This window comes from Prionailurus viverrinus, chromosome A1 (genome assembly GCF_022837055.1).
Source record: "Prionailurus viverrinus isolate Anna chromosome A1, UM_Priviv_1.0, whole genome shotgun sequence".
Lineage (NCBI taxonomy): Eukaryota > Metazoa > Chordata > Mammalia > Carnivora > Felidae > Prionailurus > Prionailurus viverrinus.
This window is the reverse complement of record NC_062561.1, coordinates 202573935-202597133: the sequence shown is the minus strand read 5'-3', so window position 1 is coordinate 202597133 and position 23199 is coordinate 202573935. Positions and strand designations below refer to the sequence as shown.

Below are 23199 nucleotides of genomic sequence, written 5' to 3'. Positions count from 1 at the left end.
CGGCGGCGGCGAGGCTGAAATATGATAATCAGAACAGCTGCGCCGCGCGCCCCGCAGCCAATGGGCGCGGCGCTCGCCTGACGTCCCCGCGCGCTGCGTCAGACCAATGGCGATGGAGCTGAGTTGGAGCAGAGAAGTTTGAGTAAGAGATAAGGAAGAGAGGTGCCCGAGCCGCGTCGAGTCCGCCGCCGCCGCAGCGCCTCTGCTCCGCCAACTCCGCCGGCTTAAACTGGACTCCCAGCTCCGCGAGGGCGCGGCGCAGCCGGGCAGCGGCTCTCTCAGCCTTGGCAACCCCAGGGGCCACTATTTCCCACTTAGCCACAGCTCCAGCATCCTCTCTGAGGGCTGTTCACCAACTGTACAACCACCATTTCACTGTGGACATTACTCCCTCTTACAGATATGGGAGACATGGGCGATCCACCAAAAAGTAAGAGGCTATTTTACCTTGTGGGGCTCGGTGTGCTGTTCTTGTGCGCGGGTCTCTCTCAGGCACGGGTGCCAAGAGCTCTTCAGAGTTGGAGTCATTGCCTGGAGAGAGAGAAAAGGTGGCTTTTTTTTTTTTTTTTTTCCTTGTTGCCGCCACGCCTGCATGCTTGCTGTCGGTTCTGATCTTCGGGAGACTGATCGTACCTTGTGTCTGAATTCGCCTGTATGCCCTCCAAAACCCTAGCCTTCTGGTGCTAAGCGGTGGTTTCCTCCTCGGGAGTCTTGAGCTCCCCGAGAAGGTTATTCTGTTGCAAAGGTCTGCCTGTGCATACAATACCCGGAGATGTGAATTAGCATTAGACTTGCAAAAGAGAACGAGTGACAACTGTATTGATGCCTGCTCTTGCTAACAATATCCAGTCCTATGTGCTATTTAAGAGCGTGCTTCACGAAAAATATAAGCGTTCACTTAACGCTTCTAGTCAAAACCTTTTCTTTAACTTGACTTATCCATAATCTTTCCCGATGATTATGGCAGAGAGGGAGGAGGGAGGAAAAAGAAATACAAAATGAACGGGTTTGATTGCGTGCTAGGCTTACAAATGTAGACTATTCAAATCTGCATTTTACATATATTCCACCTCCTTTTTTAAAATGAGTCAAGGTTTTGATGGCACACTTCAATTACCATCCCAAAGTGCAATACTCTTGAAAAGAAAAAAAAAAGGAGAAGAAGAAGAAGAAAGAAAGGGGGGGGGGGGGAAACTCCCAGAGTACGCCCTATAAGAGAACGACACTAAAAGTGTGTTTATCTCTGTAGGAAGTAAACGGTTAGTCAATCATGTATTTATTTTCATTTCAGAAAAACGTCTGATTTCCCTATGTGTTGGTTGCGGCAATCAAATTCACGATCAGTATATTCTGAGGGTTTCTCCGGATTTGGAATGGCATGCGGCATGTTTGAAATGTGCAGAGTGTAATCAGTATTTGGACGAGAGCTGTACCTGCTTTGTTAGAGATGGGAAAACCTACTGTAAAAGGGATTATATCAGGTACGCCATTTATATTGCTTCCTTAATTTTGTGAGATTTCCCTGTCTCTCTCTACTCCTTTTTTATTATTGGACGTGGCTTTGTCTTTTTGCGAAGTTTGCCTTAGTGGGAGCCGGTGTGGAAAAGTTACCCTTTAAATGTGTTACATAAATTGCACTATTCTGTTTCTTTCACTGTTTGGGGGGGGGACCCCACAACTCAGTATTGGTTTTTATAAGTTGCGGTAGTGAAGCTGGTTTAATGGCTCTTGGAATTTGTGATGGTCAAATTGTGTTCTTCTTTCACCCTCCCCCTTCCAAAACAAACAAACAGAAATTTAAAGATGGATAACTTCGGGTTTCTAAATTCTCTTTTTTAAAAGGTTGGTTTTTATTGTATCATGCGGTGTTTTTCCCTATTCGTTTATTTTTTATAGTTCAGTATTTTAGTAACTTACAAATTCTGTGGAAATGTCAATGCAATACGCAAAATAAAAGTTTGAACTAAGGATGTTTAGAAGTGCACTTTGAAAGTGCAGATAGAAATATTGCCCCTTTCACTCTTAGGGCAAGAGTCCCTTCTTGGAAAATTTCAAAACCAACCCAAATATTCCCTGCAAAAAGACCGGATATTTAATCTTTTTAAATATTAACCCTTTGGTGACATCTGACTATCTTTTCTTTCTTATCTTATCTGAGCTGATGAATTAGACAGAGCAGATCAAATTGCTCATCATCTGTCTACGAACAATTGGTATATTTAGATAATTGAACAGCTTCCTTTCTCACATTAAAATCTGGTAACTGATAAAATGAGCGAATTGCCCATACTGACAAGACTAACACCACATTGGGAACTTTCTGAGTTTTCCTTTTTTTTCTCTCTCGCTTTCAGTTTATTTTGTGCCTTAACTTCATGTTCACAAATCTCAAATTTTCTCTAACCTGTGTATATATATGTCAGAAATTTCATTTTCTGCCTTAGGAAGCAAGTAGAATTCCTAAAGAAAATTTTATTGTTTTAATAACAAACGGAAGAGATAACATCTTCACTATTATGTTAAATAATATCAAAGTATTATGTATATATTTTTTTAAAAAAACTCTCCAGTGTCTATTAACAAGTAATTAGCTTTTGTAAGTTACAGAATTTCTGGAGCCGAGAACTTATATTAAAGTTTAGTCAAGATTTAAGTATGCAGTCACAATTTTTCCCTGTCCACGTAGTGTGCAACGCTTTTTCTTATTGCAAAATCATGAAATAGTATAATCTTGATAGGTAAAACTGAGCAGTTGGGGGGTTATTAATACTTTGCAGGGAGAGAGCAGGAGGAAATAGGGGATGTGGGGAACTAGAGGAAGGGGGAGGGATTTTCCAAATTGTTTGGTCACAGGCAAGGTAAAGTCCTCATCCTATGAAATGGAAGATCTCACATCGAGTAGGCGGAGGGAGGAAAAACTTTTGAATCTACCTTCTAACCTCTGACAAATGAGCCGTTTTCATTGTTTACTTGACTAGTGTGTGAGCTTAAGATTCTGGAGAGGGAGAGCTCACTTTGCACCTCTAGGACTATCTTTCCTCCTATGGAGATAGGGTTTTGCTCAACTGCATACAGACCTTCCTGTATCTAATTCTGCATACACATTTATAAAAGGAGCCAATCGCTTTTACCTTTTCCCCTTCTCTCCCCCTCTCCCTCTCCCTTCTCTCTCTCTCTCTCTCTCTCTCTCTCTCTCTCTCTCAGTTATGTGAGTGTGTGTGTGTGTGTGTGTGTGTGTGTGTGTCCCTGTCCCTTTGAACTCCTGTCCTTTTAAAAGCAGAACAGGGGGACTATTTAGGTTTGTCTCCTGGAGGGGGGAGTGAGGTGCCCTCCCCCTTCTTTGTATGGATCTTTTCCTCTGGTCCATTCTGTTTGTAGAAATGTTCCCACTTCTGTTTTTACTGAGCTGGAGAGGGGGCCAGGGCAGTGCCCCCTAGGTGGAACCTACAAGGATTGTCCCTTGTAGGGTAAGATCAGCGAGGAAGACCTTAGAAGTGGGTCTTTTCATTTTTCTCGCTGGTCATGGTTCTCAAGCAAACTGAAATAGAAGTAGATGCTTCAACAACTTGAGAAAGATTGAGGGAGCAGGAGCAAATTTCAAAGATAATAAAAGAAAGAATGGAGAGGAAAACTTTGTGTTAACATTGTTGCGGGAGGAAAAATCCTTAGGGAAAAACTGCAACGTGGTTATTGTGCAGAAGGGGATCTGGAAACCCTCAGAGGTTTCATTTTGCTACTCTGCTTGTGCATTTGTGCATATTTACAGACCGAGTGCGCTGATAATCTCATCCCCTAGCCTCTTATTATCTTGGAAGGACTTTTTGTAGCAGTTTTGGAGGCATTTCTAGCAGCAGAAATTGGGGGATAGGAAGGCGAAAGTGTAGGGCCAGTGGCTACTAGAGTCACCCGGACTCTTTTCTGCCAAGAGCTATAAGGGTTACCCTGGGACTGATGGCTGGAACAGAGGCCCAGGTTTCAAACACATCAAACATTTTTATTTTGCGGCTGTTCTGAGCTAGTAGGTACGGACGGACAGAGACATGGAGGTTCATAGGAAAGGAAAGGGGGGTAAAAGAAAGGGAGAAGAAGAGAGAAAACCATTTCTGTCCTCCCATTCTCAGCTAGTCGGCGGATGCTGACTTCCGTGACGCAGGGCGTTGTGGCTGGGGTCATCTGCAGTCTTGGGCCCGGGCCATGCCGGCTTGAAGTGATCCCTCTCTCTGTGTTTCTCTCCTCGCCTCCGCCGGCCCCCCGCGCAGGTTGTACGGGATCAAATGCGCCAAGTGCAGCATTGGCTTCAGCAAGAACGACTTCGTGATGCGCGCCCGCTCCAAGGTGTACCACATCGAGTGTTTCCGCTGCGTGGCTTGCAGCCGTCAGCTCATCCCTGGGGATGAGTTCGCGCTTCGGGAGGACGGGCTCTTCTGCCGTGCAGACCACGACGTGGTGGAGAGGGCCAGCCTGGGCGCCGGTGATCCGCTCAGCCCTCTGCACCCGGCGCGGCCGCTGCAAATGGCAGGTACTCCTTGCCCGGAGGGAGGCCGGCGAGGGGAGGCTGGTTCTGGGCTAGGCCAGCGCCACCCCCAGCCAGCGCGGCGGCTACCGACCTCAGCGACCCTGGCAGCCACAGGGCAGTGGCTGCGCAGCGGCAGGCAGTTTAAGGAAGTGTTCTGGGAGCAGTTTGCACAGCGCTTTGCTCTTTTGCGCAAGGTTCAGTGCTTTCACTGTGTCCCCTGGCTCACCGCACCCCCCCCCCGCCCCGTCCAGCACACCTACGCGGCTGTGTGTCTATATATGGGTACACATAAATGTACACCACTTGCGCTCACATGTACACACACGTCCAAACAGTACTTCCAGTTCACCTTGGCCTCCAAACCGCGGCTTACTGAAAATGGGCTTCAGCTCTCCGCCAGGTATTCTTCCTGCCGCTGCCTAATTAAAGGGGTGGAGCTCTGGGCCCTGGAGCTTCTTCCTTTAACCCAATGAAGGAAGCTCAGGTAGCCGTAAGTCATTTAGCCCCTCAAATCCCTTTTCCTTGCAACTGGCCCACACGCTAAAACGTTTTTAAAATGTGTGTACTTTTGTGAAAGAATGGACGTGAAAAGATACAGTCCAATAACTGCAGGCCATTGCACAGAGCTGTGATTTAAAACTGTCAACAAGCTAACCCGGAGTAATTGACTTTTAAAAGGAGCCTGCCTCTTTAAACCACTCATTCTATGTGATTTGGTGAGGATTTCATCTTCAGGCTTGTCGCTGTAACACTAAATTGACCCAGTAGGTTTTGACCTGACCCTAGGGGTCCTGGAAGGTGCAGGATTTGTGCCATACATTTCAGAAAGCCCTTCCCCAAGAAGGAGAGTTGAAGTAAAGCAAGGTTGGCCAGGACGAGGCCTTCCCTAAGAAGGCAGATGACGTTTCCCAACCTTTCTTCCCCTCATGAGTAGATCTACCTGGCGCATTTTTAAAGTATCAATTCTCACTAAACACTGATGTTGAGGAAACCCGGTCTTCCCACTCTGCTTTTTCAGAGGCTCCAAGACTTCTCTTCTAGGGGGATATGTGACTAGTTTGCACATGGGCAAAGCCAGAATGGTGATTTCTGTCCTGTGCAACCTGTGCTGTGCTTGTGGGGAGACAGAGGAGAGGCAGAAATACTGGGAGGAAGTCAGGAGACAGAACACTTCCCAGCTGTCATTTATCTGCAGCTCTACAGTTTCGGTTTTCCTTTGCGTGGAGTCAGCCCATCTCAGGAACGGCCAGGTAGATTTAGTAGTAGGAAAGATTAAGGACTGGAGTTATGGTCGAAATACTGAATTTCTTTAGCCCCTTGACACGATTGCCCCCTCTGGACTGAAGTTCAAGGCTTTCTGGCAGACTTCTCTTCGGCCTTTGCATTAGAGACCTCTTGGCTGGTGTAGTGTCTCTGGCTGATGCTGGGGTATGCTGCATTTCCTTTCCTAGCACCTTCTGTGGCCTTTGCCCAAGAGTCTAGAAGTGGGGTTTCTGCAGTAACCTGGGCCCAGTCTGGGTATGAAGAAAGGCCTGGAGGAAAGAGAAACAATGCTGAAAGATGCTACCCCTGAGACGGCCACCCCTTTTCTGAGGCTATGTTGACCAGAGCAAGGGTAGAGGCTGTGTTCTGGGCCTAAACTAGTCAGCATTGACCTCTCAGACTAGAAAGTCAGATTTCATTCTCCCTTTTGCTTCCGTGGTCCCTACCTCTGCCTCCCCTGCTTTGTCTGTGGAGGCTGCAAAGCAAGCCATTGTCCCTGCGGCAGGGGCCCGGGAGGGTGAGCAGCCCGGCCTGGCCCGCACTCACCTCAGTGCCCCTTGCCTCACAGCCGAGCCCATCTCTGCCCGGCAGCCGGCCCTGCGGCCCCATGTGCACAAGCAGCCCGAGAAGACCACCCGCGTTCGGACTGTGCTGAACGAGAAGCAGCTGCACACCTTGCGGACCTGCTATGCCGCCAACCCCCGGCCAGACGCGCTCATGAAGGAGCAACTGGTGGAGATGACAGGCCTCAGTCCCCGCGTGATCCGGGTCTGGTTTCAAAACAAGCGGTGCAAGGACAAGAAGCGGAGCATCATGATGAAGCAGCTCCAGCAGCAGCAGCCCAATGACAAAACTGTGAGTGGCCCTGGAGCCGGGTAGGGGACTTGCGGGGGGTGGGGAGGAGGGTCAGGGGCAGAGCAAGAGTGTGAGGTGCTTGGCAGCTACCCAGGTTGGCCTGCACGTGGGTTCCATCCTGCTGCAGGGCAGGAGCCAGCAGCCCCTTACCTCCACCTGTGCCCAGGGGAGAAATAGCCGCCGGCCACCTGCCCAGTGGGGTGCCCTTCAACCACACCCCTAGGCTGGAACCAGAAGGATGTGGTCACCCCTTCATGGGCAGGCGGCAGCAAGGCCTGGCTCCATTTTACCAGCTTTCAGGTTGTCAGTTCCCCAGGCACCGGAGAGAGGGACAATTCCTTGGTTCCCTATCTAATTCAGAGGTTTGATGGGTAGGTCACCCAGGCAACCCTCCTGGTGTGCCCCCAGCGCCCTCAGGTCAGTGAGGTCCCCCAAGGTGACCTGTGAAAACAGGACACCCTCTGCTCTAGGTCTAGCCCGGTCTTCCAGAGATATTATTATCTACTGTCATCCCAGGCCCATGCCAGCACCCACTCTACAGGCTTCCTGACTGAGTTAAACTAAAGAACTTTTTTTTTTTCTTTTTACCGCTTCAGCCCTATTTTTAAATGCCATAAAACCCCTGCTGTCATTAAACTTGGCAGGCCAGCCAAGCCTGGTCTGGGGCACTTTTCAGGTTGGTGAGTGCGTCATAGCACAATAGCCGCCAGACCTAAACCCTTGGGGGTGGGGGCTGGCGCTGTGAAGAGAACTGCCTGTAGAAAATGTAACTGAAAATCTAACTAACTGAAACTGCCCAGAAAACCACCATGTCTGGAGGCTGCCAGGAGGCCTCTTTTGCCTCAGCTTTCTGCTTCTGTGATGCTATGGCCTGTGAAGGCAGATGTGGGGAATTGGGATATGCTGTGAATGTAAAAGGAAAGGAGAGGAGAAAATCAGAATAGAACTCAGTTTAATAAGATCCAAGCAGACCTACTAGTCCCGCCCACAGAAGCAGAAAAACAAAATACAATAAAACAAAACTGGACTCTGGCTAATATTCATACATGCAGCAGATTAACTGAGTCAATAATAGTCACTATATAGATAAGATAATGCTAGGGTTTATTTGCTTAGCCTGTGCAGACAATGGAGGGAGGGAGTTTGGTCATTAACATGTTGGGATTGGGGGGGGCCTATTCACAGAATATCCAGGGGATGACAGGAACTCCCATGGTGGCTGCCAGTCCAGAGAGACACGATGGTGGCTTACAGGCAAACCCAGTGGAGGTGCAAAGTTACCAGCCGCCTTGGAAAGTACTGAGTGACTTCGCCTTGCAGAGTGACATAGATCAGCCTGCTTTTCAGCAACTGGTAAGTCTCAGCTCTTGGAGTCAGGAGGCTGAATCCCCGACAAAAAGAAGATTCTGGTTTAACTGTCACAGGAGGAAGGATTCAGTGGGGAGGGTGCCTCCCTGGCCCCAGGGTCGGGAAGAGAGGAAGGAGGCTTGGTGGAGAGGAGGCACGCACTCAAGGAAAACAAACCTCTTGTGAGTCTTTTCTGTGAGTTCATAACTTGACCATATAGGTTGAATTTCCTATCAGCCAGGCCTTCTTTGAGGTGTAACTTCAAGGTATCAGACTAACTAGACATGTGTGGGAAGGCGTGCAGGGTTGCACAATCATACATCTCAGACTTTTAGAGCTGGAAGGGACTTTAGAGATCACCTTGACATTTTGATCAGCAAATAGTAAATTTATTCTCTCCTCAGCTCCTAGAGAATGGCATATTTAAAAACCTAAATCTAGCTGTTTGTAATAATAACTGATGTAAGACACAATCAACGTTATTATCAATGGGCAGCAGGCACTTGGCTGGGTATAATTTTCAAATATATCAGTAAAGAGTTCAGTTATTTAAGAGTATGATTGGTACTTTGTTACTATTATTCCTTTCTAGGACTATCTTAATCTAAAATGTAGGACTGCTTTAACATTTTAAGTGTATGAGTTCAGACGTTATACACAATCACATACTCTGGGGGATGTACAGCAAAAGAAGCAAGAGTTCTACCAATCAGAGAGACGGCACATGAAAACCTGTTTTAGCATTAATATGTTTTACACATCCAGAGAAGGGAAAATTAACTTACCTTATGCCTACAAAAGGCTTGAGGAGCAAGATAAATAATTATTAAATATGTGTACTTTGTGATATGGCATATATAGACATAATTTTCTTTTTATTTAAGAGTTAACAGCCCTATAGAATCTTGTTCTGTAAAACAAGATCTATTCTAAAAACTTTGTTCCTTTCTTTGAAAATAAAACTTGAGTTGAGGTTAGCTTTTCACCCTCACATTTACCTGGAGAGCATTTTCTTTCTCTGTGGCAACAGTTAGGTAAGAGACCAGAGGCAGTGGTTACAAGGACTTGGCCCAGCTTTACATTTGTAAGTGGGCCAGGCTAGAAGCTAGATAAATTGGAGAAGCCCCTTAACCTCACCATGGGAAAGTTTAATAGGATAGAAAGGAAGGTAGACTCTGGAATTAGGAAAAAGAACTTATTTTAAAGTGAGGTTAATCTTATGTGTTATTTAAGCAAAACCCGGGTCATAGAAGGCAGGTAAGAGGAGGGTTCAGGGCAGCGAAGTGTTTGTACCTTCTAAAACTTTAGTGTTAGATGAGAGCAGTGGGAGGGAAGCCAAGACAGGAGGGCGGAGGGTTGGGGACAGAGTGGAGAAGGAGGTTTCCAACAGCAACACAATACTTTCGGTTTAAAAGAAGGAGGCAGATATTTATAATGCGATGACGTTATAATATATGGGGCTCCTCTTGGAAGGAAGAGCCTGATTTAAAGAGAGAGAGAGAAAGAGAAAGAGAGAAAGGCCAGAAGGCATCAGGACCAGCAACAAGGAAGAAAGCCCACGCTGTGAACCCTCTGAGGAGTTAATCATTGTTCTGTGGAGCCTCCTCTGAATCTCCTGTCACACGATCTGAGCGATCTGAGCGTGTGTTATGGATTTTCCAACTCAAGAAGAGAGGCTTTGATGCCTAGAGACTGCGAAGTCGCCTGCTCCCAGGGCAACATGTAGCCAGCAGGATAATTTTATTTCGAGCATGCATGGTAGAGTTGAGATGCCATTTTACAGTGGGAAACACATTTGTTCTTAAATAATTTAATGCAACATAATGTTGGGAATTCAGTTTCAGTTAAAACAGAGATCTCTTGAAAGATGGGAAAGCGAGAGGTTTTCTTCTCAAGTTCTTTTCTTTGAGGGCTTTCTTTAAGCCTGTTGAAACTCAATGATCTCTGTGGATATCTTTATCTACGTATCCATCTATACACACAAACACTTGTCCATGCATAGACACATAGGACAAGCTTATAATCCTTTTAGGAATACAGTCGCAGCCTCCTTTATTCATTTCTCAACCTTCTGTGCAGGTGAATTTTTCAGAAGGAGGACCGGGCTCTAATTCCACTGGCAGTGAAGTGGCGTCGATGTCCTCTCAGCTCCCAGATACACCTAACAGCATGGTAGCCAGTCCTATTGAGGCATGAGGAACATTCATTCAGATGTATTTTTTTTCCCTGTTGGAGAAAGTGGGAAAGTATAATGTTGAACTCCGAAACAAAAGTATTTAACGACCCAGTCAATGAAAACTGAATCGAGAAATGAATGCTCCATGAAATGCACGAAGTCTGTTTTAATGACAAGGTGATATGGTAGCAACACTGTGAAGACAATCATGGGATTTTACTAGAATTAAACAACAAACAAAACCCAAACCCAACATACGCTATCCAATGACCTTAGGAGTACTGAAAAAAAAAAAGACGTTTTTAAAACGTAGAGGATTTATATTCAAGGATCTCAAAAAAAGCATTTTCATTTCACTGCACAGCTAGAGAAAAGCAGAAATACAGATTTTCTAGTCCATCCTATTCTGAATGGTGCTGTTTCTATATTGGTCATTGCCTTGCCAAACAGGAGCTCCGGCAAGTGAGCAGGAAGAGAAAACTGGCCTCTTTGGCTGAAAGTCCTTTCAGGAAGGTGGAGCTGCGTTGGTTTGCGATGTTTTTCGTTGACTTTAACAAGGGGTTAATTGAAATCCTGGGTCTCTTAGCATGTCCAGTAGCTGGTTTCTTTTTTACTTTTGCCCCTCCCCCCTTCTTCTTCTTCTTCTTCTACTTCTTCTTCTTCTTCTTTGCTTTTTTTTTTTTTTTGAGATCCATCCTCTATCAAGAAGTCAGAAGCGACTTTAAAGGTTTTTGAATTCAAATTTAAAAACCAACTTATAAAGCATTGCAACAAGGTTACCTCTATTTTGCCACAAGCGTCTCGGGATTGTGTTTGACTGTGTCTGTCCAAGAACTTTTCCCCCAAAGATGTGTATAGTTATTGGTTAAAATGACTGTTTTCTCTCTCTCTGGAAATAAAGAGGAAAAAAAAAAGGAAACTTTTTTTTTGTTTGCTCTTGCATTGCAAAAATTATAAAGTAATTTATTATTTATTGTCGAAAGACTTGCCACTTTTCATGTCATTTGACATTTTTTGTTTGCTGAAGTAAAAAAAAAAGATAAAGGTTATACCGTGGTCTTTGAATTATATGTCTAATTCTATGTGTTTTGTCTTTTTTCTTAAATATTATGTGAAATCAAAGCGCCATATGTAGAATTATATCTTCAGGACTATTTCACTAATAAACGTTTGGCATAGATAAATAAATAAATGCAATGATCCAGGGTCCCTCTTTTATATGTTTACAAGTAAGCCATTAAAATGTCTGCAATTAAGGACTGCATGTGAACGGGGTAGACTGACATACAATAGGTGTGATGTTTTATTGCAAATAGTTAAGGTCGAACTTGCCAGTTTGCATTTTAATAGTTGAATCAAAACTGGTTGGAAGCCTTTAGTTCTCAGCTGTGATAATGTTACTAACTGCTTTTTTGAAAATGAGATGCTGTCCTCCGTTCTACCCCCCACCTCTCCTCCCCTTTCTTGCCCGACCCACTCCACCCCACTCCACCCCACCCCACCCCAAATAGGAAGAAGGTCCTGCTTGAAATGCGTTTTGATTCTGAGTCTCTATTTTATTTTCTTGGAGTAAGTGCTTTATACCGAAGTCTCCTGCTTAGGATTGTTGAAATGACCCATATTTCAAGTATAAGCTCTTGCTAAAAGAGAGCCTTTCTGCCTGGTCAGTGAGGTATGACCATTATTTACCGGTGGCGGCTGTCAGCCGATTGAGAAATGCTGCTTTCTTTGCGCAGGAAGAGCAGGCCGAGAGAGTTTTCTCAGCAATTCCCAGAGCAGTCAGTTTACGTCTTTTCTGGTCTCTCTTCCCCACCCCCGACTTGTTTCCTCCTCCCCTCCCCCTTCCCCTTTCTCCCCCAACTCCCAACTCCCCAACCCTCGGAAGGCTGTCTGGCCGGTGCCGAGAACCGCGGCCGAGGCTCCGTCGGGGAACCGCCTTCTGCGGGCTGGGGCCGCGGCGCGTGCTGTGCAGGCCCTCGCAGCGCTCGGAGCCACGGGCACGAGCGCTCCCACGCTCCCCGCCTCCCCGGCCCCGGGCATTTAGCGGGGGTTCCCGTGTGGGAGCCAGAACCCAGGGATAGATAAAGGGCCCTGCCCGAAATCAGGCTTCCTTGTGCTTCTTCGATTGCGGGTGTCGAGCTGGGATTTGGGGCTCCACCCTGTCCCCCTTCCGTCCTCCACCCCAGGATGATACTTGGACTCTTTAGAAAATGGATGCGTTTGTATGCGCGAGTGTCATGGCGTTTTAAATATCTGACAATTCTTAATAAATACGAGAGCTAACATACCCTAATCGTGTGTCTTGTGGCGCGTGCCCCTTCGGACCCCTGACCGGGAGCAGCTCGGAGGCCCGGCTGGAGGCCGGGTGAGCCCCGCGGCTCCCGGGCTCTCACGTCGCTTTCACCCTCTCCAAACCTGCCGCAAGTCGGGAAACGAGCCTCAATTAGGCTTTTGTTTGGCATCGTTCTACATAACGGGTTAATTACAGGCTCTAACGTGGGGGCAGAGAGAAAACAAACTTTGCATTGAAAATGTTACAGTGCATTAGACATGCCCGTTGATTACTTTGATTGTTGTGTCTAATTCTTCACAGAGGGGTAATAATTTGGCCGGCGGTAATAATGGCTTGTGGTCTTCTGTTGAGAAAAACAGGAGTTATGTCTTATCTCACACAGATCTTCTCCTGAAAAGATCCCTCTCTCTCTCTCTCTCTCTCTCTCTCTCTCTGTCTCTCTGTCTCTCTGTCTCTCTGTCTCTCTCTTATCTCTCTCTAATCTCTGGCATCAGACTTGACTCTTTTACCTTCCCGATCATCCTTTCTATGTGCCTGCCTTTTCAGTTTTCCTTTTTCCTCCCCATCATATTTGGGAATTCTAAATAACAAGTGCAAAGATAAGTAGGTCCAACCTGAATATTGGTGTCTGCACAGTTACTCATCTCCCAAGCCCTCGTTTGGAGACCATTAAATTCCTTTTTCCAGCCATAGCCTCTGGTGGACTCTGTAGAGGTTAGATGGGGGGAAAAAACCCACAAACTTTATTTAGGGTTTGAATGCAATGGAGGGACTTAAATGAGGCACACATCTTTGTGATGCTTTCTCATCCTGACATTTATTCCCAAGATTAGGGGTGGGAGGTGGTGAAGGAGGTGATGTTTTACATGTATATATATCAGACTATTCTGAGGTCCACAGCTTGAATTTAAGTACAGTAATTTGGGAGGGGAGTGATGAACAATTTGGTTTCACTTGCTAGATTCAAGATATTTGTTGCCTGATGGCTGAGAATGGATTGATGGGTCGATTGCATTCTAGTTCTTGTATTATTCATATGAAAGGTGTGTTCCCTTCTAGACTCCTCAGCATGTGCTCTAAAATGTGTAGCTGAAATGTCTCCTTGTTTGCAAACCATCTCTCTCACATACTCTCCTTTTCCCTGTACACCTCTGGAGACCTAGCTTTGAGCTGTGCTCTTCTAATGAAATTCCTCCTGTTTGCTATTATCTTTGATCCTCCCTCCCCTTATTACTCTGAATTCTTCCTTCTGGATATTATGACTCATTTCCTCCAGCTTCTGCAAGCTAAAACCTAATGCAACTAAAAACATCCAGGATGCTCTCCTTAAATCAGGGAATCCACATCAACATCTATACTCAGAGAGGATTCCCCCCCCCCCATTGTTTCAGAGCAATAACATCTTCTATTTGAGTTTACTGTCTCTCTTTCCCTTTCATTAAATGGACCTGGCTTTCCTTACCATTCAAAAAGTTCTTTTCTAAGTCAAAACCATATTTGAAGAGACTTTTTTTCTTCGTTGAAATAACATTTCTGGTTATTTGACATTCTTCGTGGGTGTGTGTACCCACTTACCAATTCACAAGGGTTTTTTTTTTTTTTTTTTGGAATTCCAGATTAAATATATGACTCTGTGATGCTCTGCTGCTATTCATCCTAACCAGCTTGTTAGACTCATTGCATTGACCTCTTTTTTTGGTCTATCTTATTCTTTTGACTAGTAGCCAAAAGACAATGTGCTTTTAAGGTACCTAGAAGTAGTTGGCATTTCCCTAGCACCTTGAACTTTTAAGCCATAAGATCGTTTTCATTGATATATCTCTTGTAAGCCCCATGTGGATTTACTTAGTCTTTTCCATTTTCTTAAAAAAAATGAGAAAAAAAGTTAAAATTTTGTCTAAACCACGAGAAGAGCTATGTGTGGATGGAATTCAACCAATTTGGGTTTTTAATCCCACCCCTACTACAAGTAAACTAAGCAGAACTACTTATTTTCTTACTTGTAAAGTTTAGTCAATTTTTGTAAGAAATTTATAATCCAAATTATGCTTGATTTCTGTTCTATTTACTTCCTTTCTGCTAATCAACAATTAAAGATTAGTCACAACAAGGCAAGTCAAATTTTCTTTGGAGGTTCAGGGAGAAAAGGGGAAAGGATTTTCTGTGTGTACCTTTATTTTAAAAATGTTACTTCAAAACTGGCCCCAAATCTTGAATTCTTGCTAACTATTTGAAATAAAAATAATTAACTTGTACAGTGTGGGTTAATGTTTTTAAACTGAAATGCAAGTAGTTAATTCAGGGCGCTGGCAGCTGATTCTGTTTACTGATCTTTTCTGATTGTTGTTTTCTTGATAACTGAGCAAGCCACTGAATGGCTGTTTGAGCCCAGGCGCCACAAACATAAACTTCACAGCTTACAATGTCCCAAGTCATGATGGAGGATCTCTCCACACCTCCCGGAGACTTCTGAAGTGTAGACAGAGAAGTTGGTTCACAGAGAGCGTAGGAGGGGGAGGGGCGGGAGGGAACGCTGCGAGTGTTTGCTGTGAGCGTTGTTACTATCACATCCTTTAATTTTTATGGCGCTTACGCTGTTGGCTCAGAGAAGCCAGTTTCTGTGCCTTGGGGAAGCCAGTCTCTCCCCAGAGCCGCACTTAAGACTGGTTGACCCTTTTTATTTTTTAAAATTTATTTTTCAACTCTTTATGCTTAATTATCTTTTGGAAAAGCGCTCGGCAATGGTAACCAAAGCGGTCTAAAAAGAAACCCCCACCCCCACCCCAAAGGGGACGCCTAGATTTGGAGGAAAAAAATGTGGGGTAAGATTGCTTTCCGCCAGGTAGGGGAAAGGCACTTTACTACAGTCCTGTGGGAGATTCCACTGCGTCTTCTCCTTGCCTGGGATCCCCTTTCCATTCCATTGATTGAAAGTTCGCGTTGATTTCGAGGTGGTGTTATTTGTGGATTTGATTGAGGTGGCTGGCTACTTATTTTTGCCGGTCTTCCTAGGGGTGCTTCCCTCGGGTGCATTTCCCGCGGGGTGGCTGGGCGCTAAGAAGTGGGGACCCGACACTGGTCTAACCAGCCCCGCGACTCCTGCAGGCACGTCAGCCCTTGATCCCTTAAAGTAGGGACAATCGTGGTCCGGGAGAGGAAAAAAGGGTGTTGGTGGGCCCTTCTCTTTCAGGAGTTGATCAGGTTGGCAGATCTGGAGGGCTAATCCAAACAAGGCGCTTGACTTGTGAGGTCGCGAGTCTAGACAGAGCTGGTGGCTCGGCGGCTCCTTATCTTTCCCTGGAATCAGCCGAAGAGGCGCTCCCCCGGCCCACTGCGCTGCGCTCACCCTTGCCGGAGCCACTGCTCCGCACAGACGGCACAACAAACACAGCACCTGAGGCTTTACAGCTCGCTTTATTGTTTGGTGGGAATGCTGCAAAACGGTCATTTGTTTTTCGGAACCCGCGCCCTGGCCGCTTCGCGTTCTGGCCACCGACTCCGGGTGGGGGTGTCGCCAGCGCCCGGCTGTCCGCTCCGGCCCCGCTCGCTAGAGCGCTTTCGGCAACTCCGTCCGGCTTCCTCCCCTTCTATCCAGCGCCACCCGCCCCCCTCCGCGAGGGCCTACGGGAAACCCTCCCCGGCCCTTTTCTTTTTTCCGAACCTTGGGAGGCGAGGGGGGTGGAGGGACTGTGCGAGGAAGCCTAGGGCGAGGTGTCTTGGACTAATCCGGTATCTCTTCTTGCTGCCTGGAAATGACAGTTCTGCGCTATAGCCATTTATGGTTTGCGGGGTCAGTGAGCTCTGACTCAAGGGCGATCAATAAAAACATTTAGTTCAGTAATAAGCTGCCTCCCCCCCCCCCCCCCCCGCACCTCAATGTACCGAGAAGGATGCGTCACCATCTTGGACAGGGTGTCCCTGAGCAGCAGAGCGCCCTTTCTTTCCCCATGAGCACAAAGAAGTGACGTGACTTTCCAGTGTGTTCACGACCATTTCGCTGGGCAAACCGTGGAAGTCTTCCTTGATCCTCAGCTGGCTTCCCCCACAAAGAGGCTGGCACTGCCATCCACTTGGGAGCAGGGGGACCTTTGGGACAGAGCTTGGTTGCAAATGCCAACTTTGGAAGGACAGATAGCCAAGCTTGGGGATTTACAATCAAGGATTTGTGGCTTGCCACTTTAGATTAATTGAGGTTAAATTAATTATAATTTTGATCCTTCCCTATGGGATTTTTCTCTTGTTTCAAAAGGGAGGCAGGGTTTCTAGTTACATCTTGTTATTTGCTATTCTTGTAGTTTGCAAACAGCATTCTGTGTATGTGTATGTAATTGGTGTGGAATAGATAATACTGCCTCTGTTTGAAAACTAACCATAAATGTGGATGAGAGTCATTTGGTTATGTGCTTAATGTGGTAATGATACAAACACCATCATCTCCCAGCTTTGGAGGCACCACAAATCCATATCATGCTTTTCCCTGCCTGGGCTCAGTCTCACAACCGTGTGCTAGATGAAAAAAGATAAAACTCAAGTTTCATAAAATCAAGGAATTTCAGTAGGGAGGTTAAAAAAAAAAATTCTGTCTCCAGAAAATAATTCTTAACTGTACTCAGGCACTGACTTGTCTTGTTCTCATGGGTAAGGGTTGCTGTTTATTTTGACCTGTCACAAATACAATGTGTTGTTTGAAACTTGTTAAACTTAGCAGGTATATGGAGATAGTACTAGACAGGCCACTGAATATGATAAAGTAAAATATGGTGGGAATGAATTTTAAGGGCTATGAAAGATTTTCCTTTTTCCTACTAGTTTTTTAATGAATATTTCTTTGATCTTTTTTCTCAAGGTTATGCAATATCTATCTGTAGATTAGTAGTCTAGTGTATAGTAAGGTGTGATTGGCAAAGTGTTACTTATTCAGGTTCTATCCTGCAGTCATTTTGATAACATAAATTGCCTATATATTCTAAGTAAGTTCTCTTTTCCTTCATTAAAAAATGCCCACACCTAGGTAAAAACATTTCCTGTCTCAAAATTTTCAATAATTACTTATGAGAACAACTATTAATTTGTTGTTGTTGTTGTTATATACAGGAGGTTTACTTTCAAAAATAGCTTTAGCAAAGGAAAAAGTGTATTTGGTTTTGGGAGAGGACTAGCAGGAAACAAAAAAAAATGAGATAGATTTGCGAATAAAGCATATATACTTTGAAACAGTATATTTTAAGCCACAAAGGGAAAAAATATTTATGGACCAAATAGTGAAAAATCTTATTTTAAACTCACAAAGTATACCTGATAGTTATTTAAAGTTTTATATCAGTAGTCAGAAACTTTTGTTGTGGGATATCAGTTCTCAAGAAAAAAAAATACATGAAATTAACGTAGACTGTCAACCAAAATGCATTTAGGATCTAATTCATAAAACAAGATGAGTGACTTTATTTGTAAAATACAGTAATTTGTTTCCACTAACAATGAATTCTGATGTCTAAAATGATTAAATGTGGAAAAATAGATGACCAGTTTCTGGAGAATGAAAATGCTTAGTAAATTCTGAAATCATTCACTTTTTGCAGTAATACATGGAAATATTTTTAGAGCTCACTACTTAGAATTCTGTATTTGTATCAAAGTACATTTCATACTTTTAAAACTATGTTGTATCCTTGAAATCTTTACAACTTTAGAGACACTAGCCACTCTTGCACTTTATGCATGGCCAAATTTCTACCTATTTATGAGACGTTAAACACTGGGATGAAGGACGGTATATCACCAATAAAACCTCACCTTTTAGTTCTATTATCCCATCAATGGATTCATAGGTCTCATTAATGTTAATGGAAAATGTACTTATGTGTCGTGTGCAAAACAGGGCCTGGAGATTTTTCACCCAGTAAAGTCTTTATAGCAAGTATGCTAGGGCCAAGATGACCTAAAAAAGTAGTTTTGATCACATCTAAGCCGAGATAATGTTAGTCTTGCAGGTGCAAATGAGCATATGAAATGTTAGGATTAGAATTGACTTTAAAAACAAATATATTATTTTTTTTAACCGCCTGAAAATATTCCCCCCCACCTTTTAGAATTTTTGGAGTAACCCTTAGCTAACTGATAGTTCAGAAAGATTCCTGCCAGGAAAATCCAATAGCTTCTCTACCACTGAGAGACCTAGGACCAAAGCTGGTTATATACTGCTTACTCAACATATAGGAAGTTGTTTTCATTGAATTATTTACTGGAATTTGAGCAATGCTTTGTTTATTTGTTTTCATTTTGTAGTGGTGACTGACTCTATGAAATCATTCTTGTGAATAAATGTATGCATTTGTAATGTGTATTATGGCAGCCTTTGGCCGAGGTATAGAGTTTTCTCTGGGGCAAAGCTAAGTGGCTAGCATTAGAATAGAATCTGTAACATTACAGAATTGAGTGATGGACCAACAGTATAAATGATGAATGTTATTTATCATGAACATTGTTTTGGTTATTCAAGTTGAAATCTTCCAGAATCACTATGCAGACTAAGAAGACTTAAAATAGTCTTTATAAGGAATATCAAGAAAGGAGGCAGTTTCTCCTAGGGCAAAAGATGCATTGTGGTTGTTTCTGCCATGACATGACACTTTTCTATCTGTAAAGCACTTTACAGTCATTAGTTATGCATGAGAGTCCACAGAGCCCGTTTTCCTAATGACCTCTGTACCTGTTTCTCAGCACAATTCTCAATTCCCTCTTCTTTCCTTCATGTGTTTAAGAGCAGAACATCAAAGAAGCCATACTCTGTCCTTGATGACTTCAATGAGGACCGCATTAGATCAGAGAATGGAAACTATTTTATAGACATTTTCAGTGATGCCACTCTCCTTGCTTCCAGGAATCGAGGGGAGATGCTGAATGTTGACATGGGTGAAGACAGTGAGTTAGCAAAACTGTAATTTATCTCCTTAAAGCAGTGACTCTCAGACTTTTTGATTTCATGACCCCATTACACTCTTCAAAATTATTGAGATCTCCAAAAGCTTTTGTTTATGTGAGTTATATCTATTCGTATTTACTGTATAATAGGTTAGAATGAGGATTTTGAAATATTTAATATTCGTTTAAAATAATATGTTACCATAAATAACTTTTTAATTTAATGAAAAATAAGTATAGGTCACAAAACCAAAAATTTAGTAAACAGGGTGGCATAGTTTTCTAGTTTTACAAATCTTTTTTTTTTAATTTTTTTTTTAACGTTTATTTATTTTTGAGACACAGAGAGACAGAGCATGAGCAGGGGAGGGGCAGAGAGAGAGGGAGACACAGAATCCGAAACAGGCTCCTGGCTCTGAGCAGTCAGCACGGAGCCCGAAGCGGGGCTCGAACTCACAGACCGCGAGATCGTGACCTGGCTGAAGTCGGACGCTTAACCGACTGCACCACCCAGGCGCCCCGAGTTTTACAAATCTTTTAAGTATCTGGCTTAATCGAAGAGAGCTTAATTCTCATATCTGCTTTGTCATTCAATCTGTGGCACTATCTCCCATCATGTAGGCTCTGGAAAACTCTATGTTCACTTGTGAGAGAAGAATGTAAAAAGGTAAATAATGTTTTAGCATTATTATGAAAAGAGTTTTGACCTCCTAAACCTCCCCAAAAGTTTCCCTTCAGGGGTCCCCAGAACACGTGGCGAGTACTTCTGCCTTAAAAATGAGCTTTTACAGAAGGCTTGTAGAGACACTATTGTGTGAGGGAATTGAATTGTTTGTATTAATGCTCTAGTGATACAGGTTTGCTTTTAACCCAAGTCCAGGTCACAGTTTTATTTTGTGACTTTCAAGTTCCATCATCAAATACTGATCTGAAAGTCATTTATACCCAGGGCCTTGAAGAAAAAAAAAAAAACAACAAACTTGTGATGTTATATAACTGAAAATTTAAGTCTCCTTTCTAAAAAAAACCAATCTCTAGGAAAGACAGAACTATGAATGTGGTCTAGTGTATGTAGTACGTGCTGGACCCCTTTATCTTCTTATCCTTTATCCTTGTGAAGTTGTGGAGGATGATGAGCAGTGAAATCCATAATAAATAATTCAGACTTGATGTAGGTGGGAATTCCTGGCCACAGCATTCTAAGACAAGGAATTCCAAATAGTTATACTTTGAAAAAATAAAAAATAAAAATAGTTATAATTTGGAAAAGTCATTTGGTTGTTAGAATGAGATAGGCTTGTGAGATGAAAGACTGGAGGCTAGAAAAAAAGCAAGTCAAGGATCATAGTGGTTCAGGCAGGGGATGGACCTTTTTATAGATAGCATGAAGAGAAAGGAAAGCATTGGTTTGAGAGAGATTCTGAGAAAATGACTGATGTGGAGGAGAATGGCTGTTGTCCATCGGCATTTGTTTTCCTTTTCTTCATAAGCATATGGAATGGCCATGTATCCCAAGTTCTCTTACAGGTTGGGGCGGGAGGCAGGTGGTGAGCACACATGACCGCATCCTTGCCAATGGAATCTAGGCAGAAATAACATAGGTTATTCTAGCCTTGGGGATGTGCTTCCTTTACATTCTCTTTTGCCTTCCAACTAGCTGGAACTCATGAAAACCCAGGGTTCGTTGGCCGATGATGAAAGTGCCCTATGGTACAGTGGAATAGCACGATGGAACTAACTAATGTTCTAAATAACTTTGGTGAGTGAAACTGCCCACTCACCTGAAGCGTTCAGCTCAAACTGTAATTGAGAAATGAGTGTTTATCTTCTTTAAGATACTGAATTATTATTGGGCCCATTTACTACATCAGCTCAGCCTTACCCTCGTACAAGAGAATATAGACTAGGGCTTTGAGATAGTGAAAAATCAAGGAGAACTCTAAGGTTCTGAATACAACATGCATGTGTTCACTTCCTTGCTCACTTATTCATTAACCCACGCAAGTATTTATCTAGTCCTTATTATGTGCCATGTAGTGTTCTATGTGCTGGCTATACAGCAGTGGACAAAGCAAAAAGTTCTTGCCCTCAGAAAGCCTATATTTTTGTGCATTCAAATGACATACATATAAATGCTGATGAGAGTAGTGATAGCTACTATGAGGAAAAACCAAGCAGATAAAGGGCATAGGGAAGATTGATCAAGTAAGACTTCTCTGAAGAAGTAACTTTTGAAGAAGTTGTGGGCATTTGAAAAAGTGAAAATGATATACGTATATACTGCATTGATGCTATACTGAAACTGCATATTTGAGTTTTGATGTTCCCTTGATGTATCTGGCTCTGTACAGAAAGAAATGGATCAATGTTAGAGGATATCTGTAAGTTATTCACCTTTATAACTTAGTGAAAACAAAGGAATCTGTGTAGAATAAAAAAAAAAGGCCAGAGGATATAAGGAATATAGTAATTATCAAAGATCTGTTGGAAGAAAAGTGACTGGGGAGGTATATGAAAAAAAGACATATAAATGTGAGAAATAGGTGAAGAGATCAGAAAAGTAAAAGACAATAGAAATGTCTCAGGAACTGAAGCCAGAAGTCTTCAAAGGGGCAGGTATGAAAAGCTGTGCCCCATACATCAGAAAGATCAAGGAAGATAAGGACAGAGAAAATGCCTTTGAACTTGGCTGAATTGAGATCATTGGATACCATAAAGAGGCAAAGATGGAAGCCAGATTTAGGAGAGGAATTAGGGGCGAAAATACTTTAAATATAGTTCATCTAACTCCTCACCATTGTTATTGGACATTTATTGAGTGCAGTGATTCTATAGAGCTCTACTCTGATAGCCAAAGTATTCACTGAGTCCAGTTACCACTTTGTGAAGAATAACTGAAGATCAAGTACCAGAGTCTGGTACCTCTGTTAACCCTTTTAGAAAGGCTCTGGAGGACAGAATTACAAAATGTTTCCAACCCCTCTGGCCACCTGACTTTTCTGAATTCAGGAAGACTCAAGAATCCACAGTCTAAGCAGACAAGCCAATTAGATGTTAAAATCCCAGAGGCTACAACTAAGCTGTCGAAAGAAAGTGAGTATGGAGACGTAATTATCCAGCAATTATAAGAAACTAGGCAAAAGTCTAAGAGAAAAAGGTCTATTGGCATGTTGTAAAACTGTTTGAAAGGTTAACAATTTGCTTAATTTTGTTGACATTAGGCTAAAATCTGTGTTTCATCAAAAGGTGATATTCCTTGGGTTCTATATTACCATACTATTAAAAACTCAGCTAAAAAGACTGTTAAAAGGCAACATGTTTGAAAATGGCAGGAGGTAAAGAAAAAAAAATCAGAAATTCAGGTAGCAAGAAGCAAAATCCTCCTGCATTTTGTATTGTGATCCATCATCCAGCTGATGCTTTGTCAATCTGAAAACACTGGGGAATCAGATGATATACAGTTTTGCATCTCCAAGGTGCCCATGGCAAGAGAAAATCAGTGATAAAATTTGGCATAATTTGCCTTTCCCGAAATAGATTTTTACCAGTAACTTATAGTTTTTCTTAGTTTTACTTTGCTCTGTGCAAAATAATAGGGCATATACAACTGTAGGTTTGTGTGTACTACAACCGCATTGGGGATAAAGACTCTTATCTGGCAACACACACAAACACATTAGGTTAGTTACTGTTTGTAGTTCGAAATAATTTTACAAGATCGATTATGCCCTACCCAATACTTTGGATTGTACACAAGAGGATAAAATACAAAATCTTTGGTAAAGGTAGCCATGCATAAAGGAAGAAAAAAAAAGACTTACTTGATTT

The 23199-nt window shown here is 43.3% G+C and overlaps 1 protein-coding gene and 1 long non-coding RNA gene across 2 annotated transcripts; one reads left to right on the top strand and one right to left on the bottom strand.

Moving 5' to 3' along the window:
* The first annotated feature begins 299 nt into the window (after positions 1-299).
* ISL1 (ISL LIM homeobox 1) lies at positions 300-10943 on the top strand. The gene is made up of 6 exons (XM_047866867.1): positions 300-430; positions 1292-1481; positions 4260-4519; positions 6348-6634; positions 7820-7987; positions 10061-10943. The coding sequence occupies exons 1-6, from the start codon at positions 403-405 to the stop codon at positions 10175-10177; spliced, it is 1050 nt and encodes a 349-aa protein (XP_047722823.1). The 5' UTR covers positions 300-402; the 3' UTR covers positions 10178-10943.
* Positions 9720-11948, bottom strand: LOC125170330 (uncharacterized). The gene is made up of 3 exons (XR_007153979.1): positions 11847-11948; positions 10938-11046; positions 9720-10207 (listed from the first exon to the last, which is right to left on the bottom strand). It is a non-coding gene; the product is annotated as an uncharacterized LOC125170330 (long non-coding RNA).
* Between the last annotated feature and the right edge of the window lie 11251 nt (positions 11949-23199).

Excerpts from the sequence above, each read along its gene's own strand:
- ISL1 (XM_047866867.1), top strand. The coding sequence starts at position 403 with ATGGGAGACATGGGCGATCCACCAAAAA. Across the intron at positions 431-1,291 it reads CATGGGCGATCCACCAAAAA|AAAAACGTCTGATTTCCCTA; the intron begins GTAAGAGGCTAT and ends TTTTCATTTCAG. Across the intron at positions 4,520-6,347 it reads GCGGCCGCTGCAAATGGCAG|CCGAGCCCATCTCTGCCCGG; the intron begins GTACTCCTTGCC and ends CTTGCCTCACAG.